This window comes from Neophocaena asiaeorientalis, unplaced genomic scaffold (genome assembly GCF_003031525.2).
Source record: "Neophocaena asiaeorientalis asiaeorientalis breed wild unplaced genomic scaffold, Neophocaena_asiaeorientalis_V1.1 scaffold322, whole genome shotgun sequence".
NCBI classification, from domain to species: Eukaryota; Metazoa; Chordata; class Mammalia; order Artiodactyla; family Phocoenidae; genus Neophocaena; species Neophocaena asiaeorientalis.
The window spans coordinates 2357076-2383646 of record NW_020185329.1 but is presented as its reverse complement, the minus strand read 5'-3'; the positions used below and the strand labels follow the sequence as shown (position 1 = coordinate 2383646).

The window sequence follows — 26571 nt, the reverse complement described above, 5'->3', positions numbered from 1 at the left end:
AGGCAAAACACACCTCAGCCCTCAGATGAGAGAGGTGATCTGCCCAGGTTGGGCCTGAGTGGGCTCTGGGATCCCCTTTTATCATCTCATCAAAAATCCCTTCCCAAACCCAGGATCCTTGAACAGGGCTCCTTTGCTGAGGCCGAGCTGCTTGCAGGGGAAGGATGGTAGGAAGCTCTCACCCCTACCCTCCTCTCCCAGGTGCCCAGGCAGGGCTAGGGCTGTGTGGCCACGCAGGCTGCCATCTACACTGGGGGCAGAGTCAGAACTGTGAACCCAGGACTGAGTCAAAGGAACACGATGTCTCCGGACACTGGAGCAGGGCTCAAGGTCAGGGTCAAGTTATCGGGCCCAGGCCAGAAAGGGGAGATTGGGGAGGATTTATCCTCCAAGGCCTGCTGCTCCCACACACTCCCAGGCCAGGATGCTCAGTGCGCACAGCTGCTTGGGTAGGGCTAGAATCTCCTAAAATAAGGGGGGGAGGGCCAGGCAGCCTCAGGCCTGGGGCTGGACAAGAGCTATTGGGGCATGCCAATTCCTGGAATGACTAGGGCAGAAATCAGTGGTTTCTGATGATTCTCTAAAGGAAAGGGGGGGTGCGCAGACACACTCCCCACCTCCTCCCTCCCAGGGATCCTTGCAGAGGGTGCGCGAAGCCCCTCCTACAATGCATTTCCTGTCATCTAATTTCCAGACCTCACATCTCCTGGCAGAAGAGGCCTCCCTGGAAAAGAGGGGTGGGATGAAAAGCCCCTCGTCACCACTTGGATGACCCTTGCTGGAGCAGAGCTAATTACAGGGAGGAGAAAGGGCCTCCTACTTGGGAAGTGGGGACAGGACAGGCAGAAATGGCCCCGGGTGGACCCGGGACGGGACTCAGCCCAGGGGCCTCCCAGCGTCCCCTGCTGGGGCACAGGCCAGCCTCTCAGGGCCCCCGCCTCTCTGTTTCTCCAGGCAAGCAGGGGTCAGGAATGCAGAGCGACAGAAATGAGCGAGGAGCACAGGAGCAAGTCGGTGGCCTAACCCGCACCGCACCTCCCGCATCTCAGCAGCACCCGCCTCACCGCGTCTCCTATCCCCTCCCACTTGCCACGCTGGACCTTGTTCAGATCCCTCAGCCGTACACAAGGACCCCAGGTGCTCTGTGTGCTGAAGAGAATTAAACTGGATTGACTTGCCTGCTGAGGGACAGAACTTCACCCAAACAACAATTAAATCTTCCTAATTTGAATCTGCTAATTAGAAAAAGTCTGGGCTGAAGCTGGCCGTGGTGCAATCTATGTTTTAGGAGAGCGTTAAATCTAACAGAGAAAACCTGAGAACTACTAAGAGCTGGAGACACGGAACCTGTCAAATCAACCATTTCCTGCACCTAGAAGCACCTTTAGCGTCCAGTCAACCAGAACTACCCTTTTGAACCATTCCTGGGTGTCTGGTCCTAGGCTGCTTCCAAAGCAACCCTTGCCCACACCAGTTTGCCTGACTAAATGGCTAAGTAATGACACTAATGCACGTCTGTTTTTTAAATAGCCCATCTCTTTCCATTGAGGTTTTTTGTTTGTTTTTACATTCTTTAAAACAGACACACACACACACACACACACACTTTTTTACCTCAAAGTTGCAAAAAATTCCTGGATACTCTTCACTCAGATTCCCCAAGTGTTAAAATTTTACTACCTTACTGCATTTCTATTTCCTCCTCTCTCTCCACGTATACATCCATACATACAAACATACACACAGAGTTCTCCGTGGATTTTTTTCCCTAAACTATTTAAAAATAAGTTGAAGGCATGATGCTCTTTACCTCTAAATACTTTAGTGAACTACACATCTTTTTCAAGTGTTCAGGTGTTTAGATCCAGCCCTAGTTTAGGTCAGCCCTCCCCTGAGCTAGAACCTGTGAGTAGGGTGGGACCAAGTATCCAAAACAAAGCAATGATGCATCCCAGGGCAACAAAGTCCTCTGCCCTGAGTGCAGGAGACTGTGGGAAGACGTCACAGGGGCCCGCTGCCTACAAAGACACCACAACCAAGCCCTCAACCTCTCCCCAGCCAATCTCCCCAGTCCTTGCCTCCAACCCAGCTGGCTCTATCTCCATGACCCTGTTTTGCCTGGCTGGCGTGCCCTGGCACTTCTCTCTGGACTCCTCAAGGCCCACCCCCTCCAGGAAGCCTTCCCTGACCATGCTAGCTCCTGAGATTCTCCTTTCCGCCCCCCTCCCAGGGACCACTGGTTCACAGCACTCCCTGAGCTTGGGAGATGCTTTGCATTCCTGTCCCATCCTCCCCTGCAGTACCATGAACACTGAACCCAAGGCTGGGCACATGATGGCACCTAGCCACATCTGAGCTCATTGCTGGAACCAGGACCTTGGGGGGCCATCTGGCCCTGAGGGTGGACAGGGCAAAAGCTGGGGCTTGAAGACTAGGACTCCGGCATCATTGAAGTGAAGGAAACAGGAGCTCTATGGATCAGACAAGACCCTCCTCCCTCCCTCCCCCAGGGACCCCACTCACCAGTCAGTACCCTCAGCCAAATACCTGGGCTGAGGTGTCTGTAGTTGGTGGCCGAAGTCGAAGCTGGGGTGGAGGCGGTGAGGGTGGACAGACACTCGCTCCTGACTCCGCCTGCCCCGGAAGGGAAGGAGGAATCCAGGCGTCAGGGCTGCCCAGGGCCAGCCCAGCTCCCAGGAGTGCTCAGCAGCCCCAGCCCACAGCCTGCGTGTGGAGCAGCGGCCTTCAGCCCTCTTCCCAAACTCCAAGGAAGCTTCCTGGGCAGCAGCCAATAACTCAGAAATTCCCGCTGTCTCTGGCCTGCCACTATACTGAGCCTCTCCCTGGGTGTGACTACTGCAGGTCAGCTGTCTCACCCGGTCTCTCTAGCTTCTCTACTCCTTCTCCTACTGCTCCCCTCTGTCCTTGGTGGGATGTATTCAGGACACACAGACCGGCCCCCTGTAGGCTCTCCCACCTCTGTGCACCCCCTCTGCTCCCACCATGCTCTTCTCCTCTCCTCCACCCTCTCCACACTCTTCCCAGCTTTCATGGCCCAGGGCAAAGCCACCTCCTCCAGGAAGGCCTCCCTGAACACTCCAGATCATGGTGACCTCTCTTTCCTCTGACCTCCTACAGCACTCACCTTCTGTCGCAGGCACCCCAACCTCTACAGACATGGACGCTTGGGGCCTTAAAGATCATCAAGTCCAGAGGTGCTCAAAGTGTGCTCCAAGCAACCCTGGCAGTCCCTGAGATCCCTTCATGGGGTTTACGAGGTCAAAATGAATTTCATAATAATACTATCATGTTATTTGCTTTTTCACTCTCATTCTCTCACAAGTGAACAGTGGAATTTTCTAGAAACTACATGACATGTGATTCTGCCACATTTGAGTGCAGAAGAAGACTTGAGAACACAGCCATCTTCTATTAAGCCAGGCATGAAAAAGATTTGTAAATATGTATTTTTAAAAAGTCACTCTTTTCACTGATTTAGATGCAAAAAATACGGTTATTTTTTGAAAAACATATTATTGGTGTTAACATATACCTTTGTTATTGTTATTTTTAAATGAATTAATAAGTATTTTTAAATTTCTGTTTTAATTTCTAATAGGGTAAGTATCAATAGTCATAACCCACATAAACAGGAGCTTGCTGTAATCCTCAATAAGTTTTAAGAGTGTAAAAAGGGTCCTGAGACAAAAATGTTTGAGAACAACTTAACTTGTACAGCTCCTTCTCTTAACAATTGAGGCTCAGAGAGGTGAAGTGACTTGCCCAGGATCCCACAGCTACTTCAGCCCCATTTGATTAGTATTGTCTCATTTTACTCTGCACTTGTTTCATAGCTGGTCTCTCCAACCAGACGGTGGGCTCTCTGAGGGCAGGGCTGACCCAGCCCTGTCCTGAGGTATCCCTTAGGGACTGCCAATGTTAGAATCTGGTGACCATGAAGTTTGAGGGGACGTGAGGGGTCCCCTAGTCTAGTCTCCCACAGCGTTGAAAAGTCCACTGTGAGCATCCTAGCCTACCACTTACCCAGCTCCTGGCCAGTTACCTGGACGATATGACAGGGACACACACTAACAACAGAGGGAACCCGTATCAGGTTAAGGCAGCGCTCACTGCCCGAAACAAATGCCTCAAAGTGGAGCAAAAGCTGCCTCCTATGCAGAGACTCATTTGGTGACTGACTGCTGGCCAAGCCTGGCAGGGTAGAAGCCAGGGGTCCAGCGCTGGGCCCTGCCCCCGCCCCGCCCCGCCCAACCCCTGCCCAGGTAGCACACACACCTGGGGTGCGAGAGGAGCCTGCGGTGCTGAGCTTCCAGGAGCTGCTGCTGCAGGAGGTATTGCTGGTGCAGGGCCTGAGGTAGGAAGGAGGGACCTGTGACGTCCTGGAACTGCAGGGTGGGCAGCGGGGTCAGCGACTGATGCAGGGCGCCGCTGTGCTGGTGGGCCGGGGCCATGTGGGCGCTGAGGCCCGGCTGCGACTGCACCGGGTGGGCCAGGGGGAAGTCGGGAGCGAGCTGCTGCGGCTGGGGGGGGCCCAGATGGAAGTGGCGGCAGGAGGTAGCGTGAGGATGCTGAGACCTTTGAAATGGGGCACCTGGAGAAGCAATGACAAAGACTCCATGAGGACCAGCCCTGCTCCCCTCTCCCACAGACCCCATCTCTCCCTACCCCCAACCTGCAGCTGGTGAAACTCAAGACCTTCATTAGAACACAACAGTGTCATCACTTTTGTATACAAATTGTCATCGGTGCTCTCTAGTAAAGTCTCTGTGCAGTATGTGTTGGAGAGTGGGGGGAGTATCTTGTTTAATAAATAGATAAGCATCTTCTTTTAAATTAGCACACTTGTTAAAGGAACTTTAAGGTCCCTGGAGGCAGTTTGGCTTTCTTAAATTTCTCCCATGCAACCTTATTGACCCTACTACCTTTTTAAATAGATGCCTAGAGAAAATTCAGTCCAGCCTAGTCAAGCTCTGAACTCTACTGAAGACTTGGCTAGCCAGGACCCAGCCGACAGGGAGCCCAAATTTCCAAAGAGAAAATAACCAGAAGTTGTTTTCCATGCAATTTTAAGAAAAATAAAAAATCTAATCCCACAAAGTTTTTAAGTAATAATGAAATAATTTGTTATTATATTATAATTTATTTAAAAGCAAAGATTTCCAGCAATAAGCTGGGCTCAACGCTGCATTTAATCTAGTCTCTACTACCTTCTAAATAACATTGACCTTGATGATGACAAAGCCTTACAAATTTTCCGTAAGCAAAGATCCAGCTCTCAGTGTTGGAGTCCTTTAACAAGGAAGGAGTGAACTTGGCACCTCAGGAAGCTTTACAGAGGCTTCCTGCTAAACATGACAGGTTCAACATATATCTGCTCCTTCCCAAACCCCACTGAAATGAGAGCAAAGGTATAAAGAGAAAATAAACAGACAAGGACAAGAGAGAACAGGAGAGGTGACATCAGCAGGCAACAAATGTCAACAGATTTTTGGAAGGTGGAAAGCAGATGGAGCAATTAGCAGAGCTGAGGAATTGGAAACCAAGCACCTAATGAAGGCGCAGTCAACGAGAAGCGGACAGATCTTGCCACACATGCTGGAAGGGTCAGGACAACTCCTGTGGTGGCAGGAGAGATGGCGGCGCTGAGAACAGGGAGGCTGGTGGCCAGTCTCTATGAGGAGCAATTCTGCCCAGGGCATCTCCCCTCTCCCATGCAGGGCAGTGACTGCCACTCCCTCACCCTGGCATTTTGCAGGGAAACTGAGCCAGAAAGGCTCCAGTAGAGGAGTACAGGGGTGCAGCACCGTGCTCAAACGGGGGGCTTAAGCGAAAGTCTTATACGTGGAACTTTGGAAACCCCTGCTTCCTTCTGCCTCTTGGTTCAGAGGGTGCTGCCACTCAGGTGCCCCTCCCCTGCACGCCCCACAGCCCCAGGTTGGAAACTGGCCCCAGAAATAGCTCTACAGTTCCTTCTGGTTGGGAGTACCCCGTAAAATGGTTGAGTCCCCAACTGGCGACTCCATAATAAAGCCCATAAGTTGAAAGGTCCATATCCATACACACACACACACAGATTCTGAAAGTTATTAGTGATCTACTCTTCAATATGAACAGACAGCCAAGGATGACCAGTCCCTTGAGGAATATTACAAAGTGAAAAGAGAGAAAGAATATACTAAATTAAAATAAAATAAGATAAAATAAACTCAGAGAAATAGAAGTAATGCAAGGATCCGAAAAAAATAAACTTCAAAACACTTGAATTAATATCCTCAGAAAAATGATGTCGGGTCCATGAGACAACAACAAGCTCCCTTAAAAGGAGCAATGAAAAAACAAGAGAGCTCTTGGAAATTAAAAATATAAGAGGTGAAATCTGAAATTCAGCAGAAGGGCTGGAAGATAACGCTGGGGAGATTTCCCAGGAAGCAGAACAAGAAAACAAGGAGTTGAGGAAAAAGATACCAGCGTTGAAGGATGCAGTCAGAAGATTCCGCAGTTTTCTAGTAAGAGAGAAAGAATGGAGAAAATTGTGGGAAAAAATTATTTAAAGTATTTCCCAGAACTGACGGTCAGCTTCTAGATAGAAAAGGCCCTCTGAGCGCCCAGCAAAATGGGGGGAGGGGGGAGAAGAACCACACACCAAGGCATCTCCCTGGGAAATGTCCAAGCAGTGGGGCAGAGAGATGATCCTGACACCTTCCAGAGAGAAAGCAAACTGGTCCCATTCGAAGGGTCTGGGAGCAGGATAGCACCAGATTTTTCAAGAGCAACACTGGAAACTTGAAAACAGTAGAGCAACTGCTCTCAAGGTGCCAAAGGGGTGTCGGGGGAAGATGTTCAATCTAGAATTCCGTGCCCAGCCAAACTATTAATCAAGCGTGAGAGTAGAATAACGCCATTTTCAACCATGGAGGGTCTCAAAATAATTAATCTTCTCACACCCTTTCTCAAAGAACTACTGATGCAAACCAAAAGAAAGAAGCAAAGAAATAGGGGGTGACACCTGGAAGAGGGGGCTTTCCCAAGCACATGGTTGTACAGGGCCTCCAGCAATCATTTCAAGGCAGGGAGGAGGGAGGGCGCTCTGAGGGGTAGCTGGGGGTGGATCAAAAATATAACATTACCATCAGATTTGGCCACGTGAAAATAGTATTTGAAGGAATTTTCCAATTTCGTAGAGCATTTGGTAAGAATTTGTAAAAATGTCACAGAAAGCAAGCAATTATTACCTCTAGGAAGAGAAAATGAACAATATTTATATATTAAAAACACAACAAGCATTAATAAACTATTTTAGAACAGAAAAGGACATTTCTTCCATAATAAGAAGAAAATAGACAATGTCAAAATTGAAAAATCAACAAAGAGCAGTAAAAGAATTTATTTAGAAATTACTTAGTAATTTATATATTTCAGGAAGTAAATACTCGAAGAAGAGTTGGAAATGTTGAGCTTCTAGTGGTGGGACTAGGGTGGGGAGGGCAAGGGGCAGACAATTGCTGTTTTACTAAATGTGTCTTATATTGGAGCTATCTGACTTTGTAAATGACATGCAGGCCATTGATAGATTTTTTTAAATCTTTTAAAAATAAATATTTGCAAAACAAAATGGAAATAAAATGCATTTCTGGCTCACTGCAAGTGAGCCAGAAAAGAATGATCTAGAACCTTAATTCCCACCAGCATTCTAGATCAGTAGGGCCTCCTCTGCCTGGTGAATTCTGGCTTCCATGAGTCCAGGGGCTGTAGCCTGAGCAAGCAGGCTCTGGATTCCCCCTTCTCCCTCACCACCATCTATCATACCATAAAAAAGGAGGAGAAGGTCCACATCTACATGACGAAAGGAAGCAAGAAAGGAAAGGAGAGCCGTCGAAAGCTAACAAAGTGAAAGACAGGCATGACTGCAGAAGAAGGGAATGGGGTTTAACAAAAAAGGATATTGTAAAGACTCCAATCCAGCACTGTCTATTAAATTACAATGTGAGCCACATATGTAATTGTAAATTTTCTAGTAGCCACCTTTAAAGAAGTAAAAAGAGACAGGTGAATTTAATTTTAATAGTATATGTTATATAACTCAGTATATCCAAAATATTGTTTCAACATGTACTCAATATAAAAAAATTATCGAGATATTTTACATTGGGCTTTTTTTTCATATTAAGTCTTCAAAATCCAGTGTACATCTGGCACTTACAACACACCTTAGTTCGGATAGCCACTTGTGGTTAGCGGCTTCCGTGTTGGACAATGCAGCTCCAAAAGAAAAAGACCAACTCCGTACATAGAGCAAAGAATCTTAGCCAAGTTTGCTAACTGGTCTGCCTTCAGAGGGGGAGTCCCCACTGCTTACTGGTGAGATGCACACCCCTTAGCCTGATCCTCAAGCTCCGTCCCCCTGATCCCCACCGCCCACGCCCTCCCCCACATCAGATCCCCAGACACTCCAAGCACATTCCCACCCCGGGGCCATTGCTCATGCTGGTTGCTGCCTTCCCTGTCTTTAAAGGTCATCTCTCAGCAACTCAAAAAATGCCTCCCCTGCCTGCCAGCCCCCAGGGACGCCTTCCTCCTCTGCATTCCTGTAGAAGGCCCTGTCACTACCACTCATTTGGCACCTGGCAGTAGCTACCTTGAGCTGCTTCTTCACACTCACCGCCCCCAGCTGGCTGAGCTTCCTGTCTTGCTGTTTCTGGATCCCCACGCACCTCTCTGGAGCTGGCACTCAGTAAATACCTGGTTGGCTGACTGCTGGAGGGACTGAGCGAAAAGCAGTGGCTCCAGGCGACTGACGCACTGGGGCTGGTTGAAGGCCAACTGATTTGAAATCGAGAGGGAAAGAGAGTGGCAAGTAGGCCCAGGTGAGCTCAAGGTTTTAAAGCTGCAGTGCACAGGGACTGAGCAGGCAGAGCAGGCCAGCGTCCTCCCCCTCGGGGGCTGGTGGAGCCTCTCCCACCACCAGGAACCGCAGCTGCCTCCCTCCCACAAGCCCCTCCTGCCAGGAGGGTGCCCACCCTGTGAGGGAGGCCCTTCCGGTTTCTATGGAGGCCCATTAGGGAGAGGACCGACCACCACCCTGGAGAGGTTTCCACTCTCCCGTAACCTGTGCCCTCCAACTGATGCACTGGGCAGTGAGAGCAGCAGCCCTCTCTCCTGGATGGGCAGCAAGAGAAAAGTGAACAAAAGTATCTATATGTCTCATAATATTTCAGACAATTTCTACCTGCAAAAGTCCTTTGACTTCTGTTCTGGGACTTTGTGCCCCCTCTCCCCTGCCATCTCCATCCCCAGAGGGTTCTCAGTCTCATCAGCTCTGCTCAGAAGGATTAAAGGCAGGAGACATCCATTCTGGGGCCCCTGACTCACCCCAACCCTGTGTGCTGTAGGGTCTGTGAAAGTAGCAGCTGCTGTATTCGGTCTCTAAGACCAGAGGAGTGAAGTTCTTAGGGTAGACTAGTCGGGCCCATGACAAGCCAGTGACCAGTGACAGCTGAGTAACACAGCCCAAAATGCCCTCATCAACAAACAACCTACAATTTTTCCCATTAGAGTTACTCCTTTGGGTTAAAAAGATAATCTCCAGGTGTCCTTGAATATATTATCCATTTATCTTATTTCCCCAGGACTGAAATGCCATCAATTGGAGGATTCATCATGAACTAAGTAACATTTTTAGGGAGTGAGGAGAAAGAGGGGTTACATTTTTTTTTAAAAAAAACACCACATTAAAGAAACACAGCAAGTGTAAGACACAAATTAGTTTCAGAAATGTGTAGAAAAACACGTGCACCTTAGAATTCTGGAGATTGATGCTATAGGACCCCCCTGAGAGCTAGCTGGGAGGACCCCCTGAGAGCTAGCTGGCAGCACCTTCAAGCAGGGGTGCTCCCCTGGGGCCTAAGCAAGGCAGGGCTGGGGCAGGGGGAGGCCACTGTGCTGGAGCTTGCCTGATGGCCACCTGGCACACGCAGGCGCTCCACAAGAGCTGGTGGCTGATTCGTGCCTCATGGGCAGGGAGCCAAAGCGGCTGGCAGCTGGAGAGGGGGCGGAACAGCAGAAACCACACAGCCCCATGAGGAAGGGAAGGTAAAAGAGAAGCGGAGACGTGGGGGCCAAAGGCTGTGGGCAAGGTGGGTGGAGAGGACAGTGACAGAGGTCTCGAGTGTCTGGAAGGTTCATGGACACTCATCTGGTAAATGACAGAGCAGAGATTTGAACTGAGGTCTTTCCTGAAAGCCAATTGTCAATGAGAGGGAGGGGCAGAGCCAGGGAACTAGAAGGCTTGATAAAGTGAGGGGCCCTGCTGAGGAGGAGAGCAGGGCAGAAACGGGGCCTGGACACCCAGAGGACACGCTGGGCCGGTCCAGGTTTCCTGGGGACAATGGGGATGGAGACAAGGGGGCCAGAGGAGCCTCAGAGCTGGGGGCCTGGGTGGGAACTGAGAAGAGCCAGGCCAACAAGCCAGAAATGTCGGTGGAGACAGCGGATCCATGTGGCCTGATAGGCTTCTCGGAAGGAGGCAGCATTCTGAGCTGGAGGAATGTTCTAGCTGCATTCCAGTCTGCACCAACTTGGCCACCTCAGGGTAACACGGCTTTCATCCTTCAGACTCCAGGGCTGAGAGGCACTGCCTTCAGACCCTCAGGTGAAGAGGGAAGGAGAAGAGCAGGCAGTGCTGGGGGCAAGGACCAGGGGGGGCCTGCCTCCCACCCCAGTGCCACCCCCAGTGGGGGCCTCAGGGACAAGGTTGCAGACCCACGGGCCAACCAGGCCGAACGTCCCCCACTCCTCCCAGGGATGCAGGACACTGGGAGAATAGGATGGGAACCAAACCTTCCCGCGTCTCCAGGGAAGCTGGCAGGTCCCGTCCTCCCCAGGCCAGTTCTCAGGCGTTAGATTCCCACTGTCCTCAGGTCACTGACCCGCATCACTCTCCCTTAGAGGTGGGGGCAGAACAGGAGGGTGGGGCCCACAGCAGTGTCACAAAGGAGAGGAGGGCCAAAGAGAGTCCCTCCCAAAGGCCCCCCGGGATGGAGGGCAGCCAGCCAGCAGGGACAGGAGGCTGATACTTGTCTCTGCTGAGCACTTCCTTGAAGCTGGGCTGGAGTCAGAGTCTACTCCTCTCTGAAAAGCCAGCTCTCAAGCAGCAAAGAAAACCAGTTTTTTGAAAGCAGATTTCTGCCCACAAGAGGCCAGGGAGGAAGGCCTCTGCTACCAAAGAGGCTTTCAGAGCCAGGCAGAGTCACCCGGTGTAAGGGCTCCGTCTTAGAGGCCTGGGTGCTTCCCCTCGCTGTCAGACCAGGCGGGACACTGGACTTCTCTGGGCCTCAGTTTCCGAGACCGTGACCCACAATGATGCAGCAGCTGATGCTACACACCTGCTAACATCTCTCCGCCGAAGGGGCCACGGGCATCTTCTGGCCTGGCCTCTCCTCTTGCTCGCGGGAAAGCCAAGTAAGAAGCACAGGAAGACCTTGCGCACTGAGTGTTGTGACTGCCCCCGGAGTCCCCCAGCAGGCCAGGCCAGACCCAGGTCTCCTGCCCCACCTCCTGTTGGGACAAGCCTGTGTGTTCTGTCCCATGTCCAGCACCGGAACTGAGCCCAAAGCAGGGAGAGGCAGAGTAGACCGGTGCTGAACTCCTAAATCCATATTCCAATGGCTGCCACATCATCCTAAAGCCAGTTCTGAGTGTTCCGTCCCTTGCAAACACCCCCTCTGGCCTCTCTCTCTCTCACTGCTCCCTGTGACCTTCCCTCTCACCTCTCCTGGACCCCCAGGGGTCTTACCTGCCCCCTGGCCCCATACCCTACCTCCCAGGGCTGCTGCATTCTGTCCACCCTCGACCACCCAGGGCAGGTGTTAACTCTGGGATGGAATCTCCCAGTGGATGAAACTCTTCTCTTCATCAGATTTGTGGCATTTGCCTATTATACTTGGCATTTTATTTCTGGACAAATTTTATCTCCAATAATCAGCTGTAAAGTGAGTGATTTCAGGACAAATACCATGCAGTAAATGTCCTTTGTTCTTAGAAGGATTAAGGAAACTTCCAAGAATGGAGGGAGAGAGAATGCAAGAAAGTGAGAGAATGGAAGAGAGAAGGAAAGAGAAAGAGGCGGGGAGGCGCGAAGAAGAGAGGGAGGAAAGGAAGAAGGAAGGAAAAAAGACCTTCGTTATCTTAGAAAAGTTAAGTATTAGATTATTAGCTAGCAAGGAAATGCAGTTCTTCACGGAATCATCGAATATTCAAGCTAAATGAGGCTAAGAGATCATACAGCCTTTGATCTACAGGATGAGAACCCCGAGGTGGCTGGAAAATGGGGGGTGGCTTGTCCAAGGGCTTCCAGGTCGTTATGGCCGAGTTGGGACTGGAGTCCAGGCCTCCTGAGTTCCAGTGCAGCGTGCTCCACCCTGCGCTGCATTTCAGAGTCCCCCTGCCCAGCGCCCAGCTCCTCATATGCCCACACCCATCCACACATGCTACCCCAGAGAGGAACCTGCCTGCCTGGGCCCTGGTGGCCCCACCCCCCCTCCCCATGCCCATCCCCATCCCAAGCTCCCCCAGGAGGAAGCCTTTCCTTCGTAGTAACCATGAGATAACGAGGGACCAGCTGCTGGTGCCCATGGGGAAGCAGTCTGAATCTCTGCTGTGAGAGATGCTGGGAAATGGCCGTGGTGGCTGACATCGTGTAGGTTCAGCCCAGTCCACATTGACCAGCAGCCCCAGGCCTCTTCCCTGGCCTAAGAAAATGCCAAGGACAAGCCCCAACTTTAATGGAGTAGACCAAGGTCTTTCCAGCACAATTGGGTGCTCCTGTCACAGGCAACTCCTGCAGGGTCCCTGGAAATCCTGTGAAAAGCTTCAGGTCCTACAATTCATAGGGTTTAACTGATAAAGAGGGATGGAGGAGAATTCTGGGGTCTTGGCACAAATTCTGGGCACCTTGTGTTAACATGGACAGGGATAGAGTGGAGTCTGGTGAGGAGACCAGGGTTGGGAGGGGACTTGAGTTGTCTAAGAGGAGGAACAGCTGAAGAATCTGGGTGTTGAGTAGCAAAGAGGAGACTCGGGGTCAGGTAATAGCTGCAGGCAAAGGGATTAGCTCTTTCTAGTAGATCTGAGTCAACATAAGGAAGACATTTCTTAGAATTCACTTTGTCCTCCAAAGTTCCTCATCCCTGGTCGTGTCCATGCAGAGGCTGGCTAGCTGCCAGCAGAGAAGTGTGAACACTGGAGGGGAGATGGCCTGGAGCACCTCCAGGGTCCCTTCTGTGCCCACCATGAGATGATGCAAATTCACTGCAACATCTACCCCCTGCCTGAGCATAGTTAGGCCAAACTGGTCTTTGAAAGCACAGAAAGGCTTGTCTGGGTGATGGAGAAAGGAGGAAGGAACATGGCGGCAAGCAGAGAGCACACCCGAGTACTCAGGGCCCAAGCCAGCAGATGCAAGGAGGAGAAGCAACCCACAGGCAGGTGTCCAAAGACAGACTCCCTCTTCTACTCCACATGGCCCCAGGAGCCTCTGTCTGCACTGATACAGCTCAGAACTTTACTTCCCGCATATTCTGAGCCTCCCAGTAGCCCCCACCAACTTCTCCAGCTTGGGACACGTTCAGGTTTCATGTTGCTAGGTAATGCATCCTTTGTGAACCACTCAGATGCAGGACGGTTGGAGAGGTGATACAGGAGAGAAGGAGGAGGGGGCAAATTGTGGGATGTCTGAATGGCAGGACCAGGGCTGGGGTGTACCTCGTGAGCTAACTACTTGAGTGCGACCCAGAGGAATCAGAGACGAAGAATGTGGAAAGTGGGTCATCCGCCCAGACCCCCGCTTCCTAGACTGCTCTTTCTGGCTCTTTTCCTCACTCCAGGTAAATCGAATTAACCTCCCAAAGAAGCCTATTCCCTGGCTCAGTTTCTTGGCTGCCAGAGGTCTGCTTTCCTCCCTCTGCATAGTTTGGTTCCCTGACCAATGGGAACAAACGGCCCAGAAAGGTAGTGATATGACCAGAAGGATTCTTTACAGCCACTTTGTGAATGCTTCCCCAGGGCCAGCCTTTGATCTCTAATGAAAAGCTCAGCTTCTTCCGAGGAACTGAATTCCTGGCTCTCAAAGCACTGTTGGGAGGGAACTTGCCATCCTAAGGAAGCCTACTTGCTCATGGGCATGAGACAATTAAACAGCAAACTTCCAGCAAGCAGCGAAGGACCAGTTCTCCAGTTTTGGTTGTAAACCAGGGATAAGGGAAAGGAGCCCAGGAGCGGGAGGTCAGCTAGAGACAGGATGCAATTACAGAAGAGGAAAGCGCCTGTAGGTAATGGGACCATCTTCTGTGCATATTCCATCCCAGAAAATCCTTTTTTTCTATCTAACGCCAAGGAGCTCAATGAAAACATTTCCACTATAGTCATAAACGGGCATTTTGTAGAAGGTATCTATGGTCAGAAGACCTCACCCCATGAGGGCAGGACCTGGCTCTATCTCATGCACCTGTATTCCTAGTGCTTGGCACAGATCTTAATACATAGTAAGAACTCATGGAAGGAAGGAAGGAAGGAAGGAAGCGGGGAGGGAGGGAGGGCGGGAGAGAAGGAGGGAGATGAACTGTTGAACATGTAGGAAGTAGCATCTTGCTAAAAGCCTTGGGAGTGTGCAAAACAGCCGGCTCCCAGCATTTCAGCACTGGGGGGTTTCGTGGTAGCAGAGGAACAAATGTGACTCAAGGAAGTAAAGTGTAAGTAGAAAGACTGATGTGGGAGACGCTGCAGACAGAAAGACTGGGAATTCTTTCAACGAGTCTAGGGATCCAGTTGCAAATCCAATGTGGACTGGGGTGGCCCAGCATACCAGGTGGTCAGTGTGAATTACAACCAACGAACCCAGAAGAAGAAGTGCTTTCAAACCCAGAACAGAAAGCCTCCTGCCATTCCTGGCCAAGGAAGGAGGGGTCTGCACTGTTGACGGCACTGGTTAGCTTTCTTGTAAACCATATGTACTTCATCCTAGGTCATGAGTTTAGATAATCTTCTAATATTCTTGATAACGACTCAAGTAAATTTAAAAAAAAAACAAAAAAACAAGCCTCAACAACTTTCAAGAAGTGTCAGGGCGGCTACCTGGGCCCATCTCACATTAGCATTGCCTGGTGTCCAAAACAGGCAGACCGAGTTCAGAAAGCCACTTCGACTAGGACTGTTGAGATTTGCAGCACACAGGTTACACCCACACACAGGCCCAGCCCTAGGAATACTGTGGGCAGGACTGAGGGTAACATCATTCCTCGGCCTCCCGCTTCCCCAAGGAGAGCTCTGTTCCTCTGACTCCGTGCTCTCCTATGCCTCCTCCGCCCTGCTGCCAGCCTGGCTCTCAGGGCCCGCTCACTGTGATGGGCAATGACAGACGTGCAACGATGGCTTTCCCCAGGAGCAGTTATGTTTTAGCAAGGTCACATCATGAAGTCCTGATGGTGGGATTTCAGATGGCAGCCAGTGAGTCTAGGCACAGGGTGTGGGGAGCTCCTGGCCTCCCCATGCCCTGAAATTAAATTCCGCCAGCGGGTGGGGTGTACCTGCTTTCAGAGGGAGCCAGAGGCAATTAAATTAGATTCCCAACTGTTACTGCCCATGGGCACCTCGGTCTGGCACCCTGGGATGTGGTGTGTGTGTGTGTGTTTGTGTGTGTGACAGGGGCAGGGGGGAGGAGGGAGTGAGGGAGGATGTTGGTTGAAATATATGAGAGAGAAAGGAAGGCAGGAGGGTGGCTGTAGGAGAGAACAGGAAGGGGGACGTCTAAAGGGAGAGAAGGAAGAGAGAGGAGTGCGGGAGGGAGACGATGCCTGGAAAAGACCGCGCTGTCACCATCCCAGAACTAGCAGGCCCCAGATGCCTAAAACAGCAAAGGCCCTTCTCGGGTCACCTCAGGGCACTCTGTTGGCCCTGGCTTGGCCTGTGATGGCATCTGCTTCCACCAGCGTGACCTCCCCCCACCCCAGGCAGGCCATGTCTGGCTGTGCCCATGTCCACTCGGCTCATCGCCTGGTGTCCTGCGTAGGTATCACCCCAGGCCAATATCCCTTTGGCCAGGTCCCCCCAGTTGGACCAAGAGTCCCCACAGGCCAAGACTGTGCCTCAGGAGAGCAGCTGAGGCACTTCACTTCCTAGCTCTTCACTGAGCTTTCTGATATGCAAAATGAGTGCATAGTGGCTCACCTGGCCACCTGACAGGGCGACTATAAGATGCCAGCTATGAAAGTGCCTTACAGAGGACCAGCGCTTCTCACCCTGCACTGGGCTGGCTGCAGAGAACAGGCTCAGGGAAGACCTACTTCTTCCAAGTCCCCCCTCTCCCCCTCAAGCCCCAAACACAGTCTACAGTGAAATGGTAGGCAGAGGACAGTGGCCAGGGCACCCAGCAGCCAACCACCACCCAAGACCTCCCTGTCAACGGAAGCACCCTGGCTGGCCTCCTGCTCCTGGGGTGAACTTAGGACACGAGAGATAGTCATGGGCCAGTAATAACATTCCCACTGGAGGCAAAAATTCTCCAGGAGGGAGTCATTGCTTTGGATTAAGCGTTACTCTCTCTCACTCCTGCTTTTAAGATACAAACGTCCCCAAGAGGGTAGCACATTAAGTCCTTAATGTTGGGTGTGGATGAACTTGCAAGGCTTTCTCTCTGTCCAGAAAGAATGGAAAAATCATGGAGATGCTGAGTAAGGTGGCATGGCTGGGAGAGAAAGACTGACTTTATCTCCTTCACAGCTCTGCCCCTGCAGCCCTAAGGATGAAGACAGCCAGATAACAGGCCTTTTCTGGGTCTAATGCTGTCTGGCCACATGCATTTGATGGGCCAATTGCATTTGACTTTAAACTTGACTTATCCACTCACCAAATATTTACTGCATGCCTATTACTTGCCAGGCACTGTTCTAATGCTGGGATGAGCCGTGAATAACAGTCAAAAACGTGTGCCCTCATGGGACTGTGATCTAGTCCTGCACTGCCCTGTGTGGTCACCATGTGAAATGTGGCTAGTCCAAATTGATAAAGGCTGTCAGTGTAAAATAAGCACCAGACCTTCAAAGGTTTAGTACCAACAAAAACATGTAAAAAATACTAAAAACTTTGCAAATTACTTATATGTTGAAATGGTAAGTTTTGGATATGTTGAATTAAATAATGTATATTATTAAAATAAATTCCATACTTTTAAAAATGTAACTGTTAGAAAATTTTATATTTCTTACATTGTATTTCCATTGGACAGTGCTGGTCTAGATAGTAAGTAGCTATATAAGAAAATATGTCATTTATTGATGATGATAAGAGCTAAGGAGAAAACCAACAGGGAAGGAGGATGAGTAGGCGGGGGGTTAATTTTTAGATAGGATGGCCAGATGAGCCTTCACTGAGAAGGTGACTTTTCCATAAAGAGCTGAAGGAGCATGAAGATATCAAGAGAAGAGTTTTCTAGGCAGACAGAACTGCAAGTGCAAAGGTCCTGTGGTGACAGTGTGCCTGGCATTTTGAGGAACATCAGGAGGCCAGTGTGGTTGAAGCAGAGTGAGATAGGGGAGAGTGGTAGGAGTTTAGGTGAGATAAATATTGGGGGCTCCATAAATATTGAGATCATGCAGGACCTCACTGGCCATTATAGGATGTTGGCTTTTACTCTGAGTGAGATTAGAAGCCAAAGGAGGGTGTCTGAGCAGAGAAGTGAAAAAATTTGACTCCCTCTGGCCACCATATTGAGAACAGGCTACAGGGACAAAAGGGCAGAAGCAGAGACCAAGAAAGAAATGATTGTTCCTTGGACAAGGGTGGGAATGGGGCAGAGAGAAAAAGAGGCAGTCGGATGCAAAACATATGTCAAGGGTAGAGGTGACCAGATTTGGATGGATTGGACATGGAACATGAGAGACAGAGGACAAGGTCTCCGGATCTTTTGTCCTGAGCAACTAGAAGGATGGTGTGTTAACAGTTTGCAAAAGTGGCCCCAATCCTTCCCTCCTGGTATGCACGTCCCTTGCAAGGTGACTTTGTAGCCCCTCCCACCAAGAGGCGGAATCTATTTCCCCACCTCTTGAATCTGGGCTTCACCATATGACTGGACTGATTTTGACCAACGTAGTGGAAGTGGCATCATGCCAGTTCTGAGCCTGGGCCTCAAAAGACCTTGCCGTTTCCACTTTCATTCAGACTCCATATGACCAAGCCCAGGCTAACCCACTGGAGGATGAGCGACCATGTGAAGCTGAGATAAGTTCCCAGCTGAGACTATCTCAGATCAGTCTGTCCCAGCTGATTGTAAAAATATAAGTGAACCCTGTAAGACCAAAAGAACTCCCAGCTGAGCCCATCCCAAATTATCAACCCACTAAACTGTGAGCTGAATAGATGGTTATTGTCTTAAAGCCAAGCTTTGGAATGGCTATCATGCAGAAAAAATGCAAACTGATACAGATGCTGTTGCCATTTATTGAGGTGGAGACTCAATTTTTTATTATCCTGTGATTGTTTTGAATGTGAGTCTGGATACTTACAGGGCAAAAGCCTTGTCTTCTCTCCCTGCAACACTTAGAGCACCCTCAGGAAAGGGCTAGATGGAATCTGGGTGCTCGGTGCACACTTGGTGAATGAATGGATGAATGGATGGATGGATGGATTCATTCGATAGATGACTTATTGATCGGCTCCCTAAGCACCAGCCAGGTCCCCGATTTACCCTTCTCCTGACAAAGCCAGAAGACCTTTAAATGCCTCTCCTCCTCCCCACCACCCACCTTCTACTCTGTCCAGAGTTTGCAGTTGAACCTCGATTTCCTAGAGCTTTCATCAGCGCTAGCAACAGAGAATTGAAACCCACAGAGCCATGCGTTTCCTTGAGAACGTGAAGCACTGATTTTTAGCCTGTTTTGACCTCCCACACCCAGCCTTTTCCCAGATGCGCTAGCAAATAACAAATCAATTGCTTTGAGTTCTTCTTTCTCTCCACCCCCATGACATGTTAATTAGCAGGGGAAATGCCAACAGCAAAGTCAAAAGGTCTGAGGACAATCCCCAGCCCTGAGTAGCCAGCTGGTACAGCACTGGGCGTCCTCACTTTCCACCCAGGGCTGGTGCCCTTTTCCAGGGCTTCAGGCACTGTTTTCTGCTTCCCCGCTTGTCTTTCCTCCACCCCAGGTGCTCCAGGTCCCTCAGGAACCCCACACGGGTGCCTCTGTGATGCTCCGTGTAATGTCAGTGCAGCATGTCACCTCTTACAAAGCATTTCCCAAATGCAGCCAGCCCCACATTTTAGAGATGAAGGAATTGAGGCTCAGAGAGTTAGGCAGACTCACCCCACATCATTTGGCTCAGCGCTGGGAGTTTGGAGCCTGGTTTTCTGATTCCAAACCTGGCTTTCTTTCACTGTCAGCACAATCAAAGTATGTTCTCAATAAAGGTCCAAATACACTGAGGAGTGGGGCAGGGGGGCTCCTTAGGCAAATTGCTGGTAATTTTAGGTTAGGTCCCCCATGGGCATTTAACCGATGTCAATCTCTGGCCGAGGTCATCCAGGCCTGGGGTGGAGGCACTTTGAAGAGACACGGGGACTCTCCCAGGCCCTGAAACTGCACCAGCCTGCATCTCTGGGGCTCCAGTCCTCTGAAGCTGTCCTCCGAAGCTAGCGGGATATCTCAGAGCCAAGAATAAAGGCCAGTTGCCAGGTTCTTCAGAGGCCTCATGGGACTTGTAGCTCCAGTCAAGCCCTGATCCCATCCACAGTCCCCGTTTGTAAGGCTGTGGTGGATGAAATGAAGATGTTTATTGGAGGCAAGCTGGCCCCCACCAAACCTAACATGGCCTCTCAAGAGACCCTCCCCAGCTACCAATGTACCTCTCCCTCTCCGCCAGGGCAAGGGACTCCACATGCTGTGTGCCCTTCCCGAGTCTGGCGGTGTGGGGTGGGGGACGTGTGGGTGTTGAGTGTATGTGAGTGTACACATGTATCCACAACCTGCCCCATGGCCTGCTGGGATTACTCAGGCCTGCCTGTTGGCTGTGCCTACACACAGTCCAGGTTTACCAGGTCAATTATTTTTTGTTAAATACCTGCTCTATACCCAACACAATATGGAGGAGTGAAGTATTTTCCCTCAAGGGAAAGGCAAGTTGCATTTAAATGGGTCTTAATCACTCACTCGCTGTGTGGCCTTAGGCAAGTAGCCTAGCCTCTCTGAATCTCCACTTCCCAACCTGCAAAATGGGCATAAGGATATTGCCATCTCTACCTCCAGGATTGTCCTGGATTCATTTGAGATACGCTGGGGTAAAACACCTTGAAAATTGTATAAAGTGACTTACACACAATGAGGCCTAGTATCAAAGATGTTATAACAAGCACATAGGTGGGAAGAACCTGAGGATGCTGTAACAGTTTGAATTACATTGTGTGGTTTAGATTTCAGCACATGTGTAGCAAAAGCAAATACTCAGATGATTTCTGGAAGGATCCATGAGGCCTGGCAACGGTGGTTCCCCACGAGGAGAAACCTTGGGTGGCTGGGGGCAGGAGAGGTAGGGGAATGGGGTTTTATCTGTTTGTATACATCATTTTGTGCCATTTGACCTTTGTACCACGTGTATATATTTTGTGGTTGTTAAAATACAGAGTAGTTTTAAAAATAAAATAATAAAAAATGTCCATATAGCAAAATAGGAAAGGTGGTCGATCTTCAAGGTTGTTCTGCCCCCCTTTCTCATCCTCCCCGCTCCGTCATCCCAGGTTCCCAGGACCTCCCACAACTGTCTCCCACTCCTCTCCCCAAATTTCAACTCTTTGTCTCTCCCCACTTAAAAGACAAGCAGGCTGAAGTGCAAAGAAAGTAAACACCTTGCTGTCACACCTCCCAGATGGCAGGGCTAACTCAAGGTAGATTTGGGCTCAGTTCTGTAGAGCTTCTCTGCTCCAGAGTGTCCACCACCCCCAATCTGAAACTATAACTCAGATCTGCTGAGAAAGCGTGGGGAGGCCCCATAGCGGTGAGTTCAGGCCTGTCTGACACCCACAGCAGGTGTACCCTGCGGTGGAAAGGGTCTTTCTAGGACCCCTCGGATGTCATCACATATCTACTTCAGGATAAGGCTGGGTTCCTGTGACGCTGCTTTACAAAAGGTGCTTGCGGTGTGAACTTGGGAATCAGGGCCGTTGGACAGGGTCAGGCAGCTGCCTTATTCTAATTCCACTCGGGAGAGAAGAGGCCTTGGCAGTCTTCCCAGCTTGCAACGTTTTAACCAAACAATTTTGAAAACTGAGTTCAAGACCTGTCACCTGAAGCCGCAAGCTTTAGCAGAGTGCCAAGGAGCCTAGCTCCCCCTGGCTAAGGTGGGAAGGCCAGGAACACCTTCAGCTTCTGAAAGAGAGGGAGGTATTGAACGTGAGGCATCCCTCGTTTGAAGCAGCCCAAGGCCTCAGGAATTCTGCAGGGAGTGGGGGAGCTGAGAATACTTGTCAGAGACACAGGGAGGACCTGCCAGTGACCTTGGCCAGGGGCTACACTTTGGGCTTCTGTGGCTTCATCTGTAACAGGGCACAGTGACACCTAGCCCGCAGGTGTGATGTCTGGAGCATGGAAGGCGTGCACTCCATGTTGGTTGCTGGCAGTGTCTCCACTTCCATGACAGCTCCTGCAGAGGTGGCCTGTCCTCCTCCGAGAGTGTGGGGTGGTCAGGCCCTTTGGCAATTGCCATTCCTGTCTGCCCTGCATGCCCTGGAGGGGGAACATTTCACAGCCAACATGTGTCTCAGAGACCCCGCAGCTGGGGGAGCTGGGGAGAGGAGCGTGGCGAGCGAGAAGCCGCAGACAAACGAGGCAGCCTCCTGGGCAGCAGGACTGAGCGCCGGCCTCCCGGGAGCCCTCTCCACACCCTGAGCTGCATGCAGGACAGGGCTCGGCTCCCAGAGGGAGGTTTGGCAGGAGGGTGACTGCTCTCTGCTCTGACTCCCGCTGTCTTCAGAGCCTGACAGGCAGCTATGAGCTGCTCTGAGAGTCAAAGACAGTGGCAGACAGGCAGGGACATGTTTGCCAGCAAGCCTAGTGGTGAGTCCCTGAGGCTACCAGGCAACCAAGAGACCAGGGCTGCTGGCTTGTCTCCCGCCAGCTGAACAGTCAGCCCAGACCAGGATGTGTCTCCACAGCCCTGAGGCCCCTGGAGTCCACACTTTCCCCACCCAGGACACACGGGCGTGGCAGGGTTCATGGACAGCTGCCCAGTGTGAGATCTGATTTTGAAGAACGGGGGTGGGGAGACTCAAGCTTGGGGGCAGGGACTGCGCTTTGATTCCCAAGGCTCTGAGATGAGATGAGCCGTTCTCTCCTGCTGAGCTTGAGATCTGCACTTGGGGAAGGGAGGGCGTTTAAAAATAGCATAACTGACTTGAAAACCTCTGCTTCCTGCCTGCTGCGAGTCAGATTCAATTACTCTGCTGACAAGAGGCTTTTAGCCCAGGGAGCCTGGCATCCTGGATGCCACTCCAGGGTGCTGGACACCATGGTGCCCTAGACCCTCCCCTCCCAAGGGGCATCCAAGGGTCCAGGAGAAAGGGACCAAGGAGAGGCAAAGGTCACATACACACATGGCCCAGCCCAAGGTCATCATTAGGGCACATCCAGTTACTTGATTGAATCTGGTTTCCTTGAACACCCTCCAACTTTTGTTCATAGTGGGTGAACAGTCCTAAATATCTGACCCATGCCTGAGATTCCACCAGTAGAGCTCCACCCCTTCAGAATCCCTCACGAAGATACAAGTGACCCTCCCCGGGATAGGTACTTGCTCAGCGTTGAAGACACACATAGAATGTCAACTCCGTGAGGCAAGACTTCCACGGTCTAGTCCATTTCTGGCACACAGTCGGTACTTAACAAAGGTGTGTTGAAATGAATGGATCAGTAGCAAAGGGGATTTGGTAGGAAAATGCAAATGACTCCATGCAACCCCTCTTACTGCAAGGGTGAGAAATAATCAACTGACCCAGAAATACATGTCCTATTAATCATGGCCGCATGGCATCACCTCATCAGCCAAGGCCTAATACAGGGGCCTCTAGGAAATGTGTCTCTTTCCTTTCTCCAGCCAATGTCACTACATCTTTCAAACTCACCCAGCCCAAAGCAACTTGCCAGTGACCGTGTTAAACCAGCAAATGCTCGAGCGGTGGCTCTCTCCTGCCAGGCCTCACTCCACCTTCTCCATGGAGCGGTCCTCTCCTTTCTACTCTGGTTCTCTCCCTTCCTTAAACTCTCAAAATTATTGGATGCTTGGGGAAGGCAAAGTAAGAAAGCTGCCACTAGGTAGGAGAGGAGGGTGCCTGAAACCATCAGGCATGTGTTGCATGTCCTGTCTATGACACTTGTCACCTTCCACCCCATGTTTGTCACAAGGAGCCTTGTCTTAGCAACTTCCCCAGGGTAGAGGCAGGGTCTTGGTCAGCTGCCACCTACACACAGCCAGCACCTGGCACACAGTGGTGCCCAGGAGATGTTTAATTAATGAGTGTGTACGGAGGGGCGGTCCTGTAAACATTACAAAGACACATGTAGAAAATCAAGGGATTACTTGCTGACCACTTTTATTAGCCTGGACAATTGAAGAAAGGATGCAGAAAGCGAGTTCACCATGTGCCACGTCAATGATGAAAACTGGGGGACAGTGGCACTTCCACTCTCTGGGTCTGTTTACACTTCCTCTGTGATGGATTTCCACTTGTTTGTCTGTCAGGGAGGCCCTCCCTCGAGCTAAGCCCGTGGACGGTTATTAGTGACAGCTTTGAGTGTTTCCAGGCAGGGCTCCAGGTCACAAGCAAGATCTAGGCCCCAGCACCTCCCTAGGGTAAAATTCCACCAAGAATCAGGAGTCTCGTGAAGCTCATGAACAATGGTGTCGATCCTGAAGGCGGTATGCAGAACACTGGACTGTGAGTTTGCCCTTCAGTCTCGCGGCCTAAGGGGCTCTGACCTTCACTATAACACACACAGCTGGCTGGCTGCCTCCTCGCCAGCCTCCACCCTGGCTGTGGGGAGCCAGGTGTGTGGACACAGAAGTTGGCATGATGACAGTTGCTGGCATGTCACAGGTGAGACATTGAGCACCTAGAACTCGCTCTCATTCAGTCATTCTCATTCTCTCTCTTTCACTGGGACCAGCTGGAGAGCAGAAAAGCATGGTGCAAGGAGAGGAGCATGAAGCCAAGCCCAGCTAAGCATTTGGTGCCTTAAGAAGTGGAGCAGAGGCAGAGCAGGACCCTGACATGTAATCTTAGAGGTGGAAGGTGTATTGGAGAGATCCTCAAGACCTCCCACCCCCACCCTCGCTAAATCAGTGAAATGGCAGGGCCCACAACTTGGTGCAACCTCTATGGAGAGCTATCTGGCACTGGCCATGAAAATCACAAATGCACACCCCCTGTCAGCAGGCAACTCCACCTGGTATCCTGCAAGTAAACACATACATATAAAGATATGTGCACCATTTCTCATAAGAAGTGCAAAAGACTGAAACACCCAAATGCCCATCAATAGTGAATCGTGTGTTCAGGGAACATTGTACAGTCATGAGAAAGAATGACCATGATCTCCAGGATGCCTTGCAGTGAAGAAAGCAAAGACTCTGAAAGGTCCTCCAAATCCTTCATTTATAATTGGGAAGGCTAAGACGCAGGGTGAGGGATGAGTTGCAGAAAGCCACCCCTGGGCTACTAGAAGCAGATCTGTGCTGGGACCCAGGCCACCTGATGCCCAGTACAGAAGTCCCACCACTGCACCGCAATTTCCACCCTACTCAGATGTGGCCAGGAGTCCACAGCCTCTTAGCGGCCCCACCCCAATACTTAACGACCCAGAGTCAAACTAGTCTTTCTCTATGAAATCCAAACTTGTAGTGTCAGTGCTTTAGTACCTTCCCTCCTGTTCTGTCCTTGACTAAAGCAAGGAAGAGTGTGTCACCACTTTTCCCTGTAGATGTGCCCCAAACCTCAAAGCATCCTTTGATCCCCTGCCTTCCCGCCTTCTCAGAAGATGACACCAGTCAAAGAAGCTTGTTTATTCTAGATTGTGGTGGCTGCTTCCTAGAATACCATCCTGTTCGGTCAAAGTATCTCATATCAATGTGTCCTTTTTTCCCCCCTTAAGTGGAAAAAAACCTTGCAGGCTATCTTTTCTTTGGGAGCAGTGGAGCCATCAACATTCTTTTTCTCAATCTCAAAGGCTTGTGGTTATAATGATGGCTCACATTTATATTGGACCCACTGTGCGCCAGGCGCTATCAGATGCTTTACACATATTGACTCCTGTAATCCTCAGGACTCCGTGGTGTAGCTACTGTTATTATCCCCTCTTACTCAGGGAGGAAACCTAGGTAGAGCAAGGACACATAGCATGCCCACAGACAAACTTGAAGTAGGAAATGGCCCTGAGGGCATCTAGGCAGTAAGTAGAGAACTGAGACTTGAAACAGAAACCACAATTTGCAAAAAGGCCTGTGCAGTGACTCATAAAACAGTTAAATGGCACAGCACAGACTATCTAAGCTCAAATTCTTTTGACAGCAGCTCATTCACACCCATATGTTCCACGATAAGACCACAGACAGACTGATCTGACAGCAGTTCCAAATAGGCTTGTGTGTTCTAAGGATATGACTTCTGACTGTTCCAGCAAGGCCCTAGTTTAGCAACTCTGACCAAGACCGTGCTATAATTAACTCCACAAGCGCCCCTTCTTTAATGCCCCCCTTTGAGGGGCCCCGCAGTTTCCCATGGCGTGTGCCCTCCCTTGCCGCATCAGGCTAGTACACCTAACTTTGTGTGGCCACGGGTATATTCTTGGTGGTCTTGGCTGGTGGGCTTTAATGGGATAGACCTGGAATTTGGACCTAGGAAGTCGCTCTGTGTGCCGAGTGTTCCACTTCTACATGCGTTCTACGCTCCAGGCTGTCATTATAGATGCCAGTCACATTGGCCCGAGATCAGCTCTGGCTCTGGATGGAAGGGAGGTTGGGCCGGGGATGGCAAGGCAAGGCTGCTCCTTGGCAGATCCCCCCTCCATCTCCTGCGGCCTCTTCACTGCTCCTTAAAGCAGACCTGAGATTCCTCCTGCCCACCTTTCCCTGAATCAGCAGCCTCTGTGGTAGCATCTTTGTCAGGCACCTCCATGGTTCCCTACTCCTTCCGGGGCAGATGTTACCCTTCACATCTGCCTCCAGCCTACTACCTCTGCCTGCCCAACTACTTCCAGGCCTCCAGACATGCTGGAGCTTTCTCACCTCCAAACATCTCCCCAGGCTGTTTCCCCAATCTGAAATACAGCCCCTCCCCGAACAGCCATCTGCAAAGACTTCAAACCTCAGCCACAACCCCACCTCTTCCAGAAGGGCTTCTCTGCCCACCCCACTGGGCCTTCAACACCCTGGATTCCTGAAGACACCATCAATCTCTGTGCTTCTCAGTAGGCAAGGCTCTCCCAAGCAGCCTGTGACATTTGTGATGACACAATACCTGTG

The 26571-nt window shown here is 50.7% G+C and overlaps 1 protein-coding gene across 2 annotated transcripts in view; it reads right to left on the bottom strand.

Moving 5' to 3' along the window:
* Window positions 1-26571, bottom strand: part of ARK2C (arkadia (RNF111) C-terminal like ring finger ubiquitin ligase 2C) — a 102700-nt gene that overhangs the window by 10896 nt on the left and 65233 nt on the right. For both annotated transcript variants that reach the window (XM_024734715.1, XM_024734714.1), the window contains exons 2-3: window positions 4297-4612; window positions 2524-2634 (exon numbers count right to left, since the gene is read on the bottom strand). In XM_024734715.1, the coding sequence (XP_024590483.1) occupies window positions 2524-2634; window positions 4297-4612 (427 nt within the window). The remainder of the gene's footprint in view (window positions 1-2523; window positions 2635-4296; window positions 4613-26571) is intronic.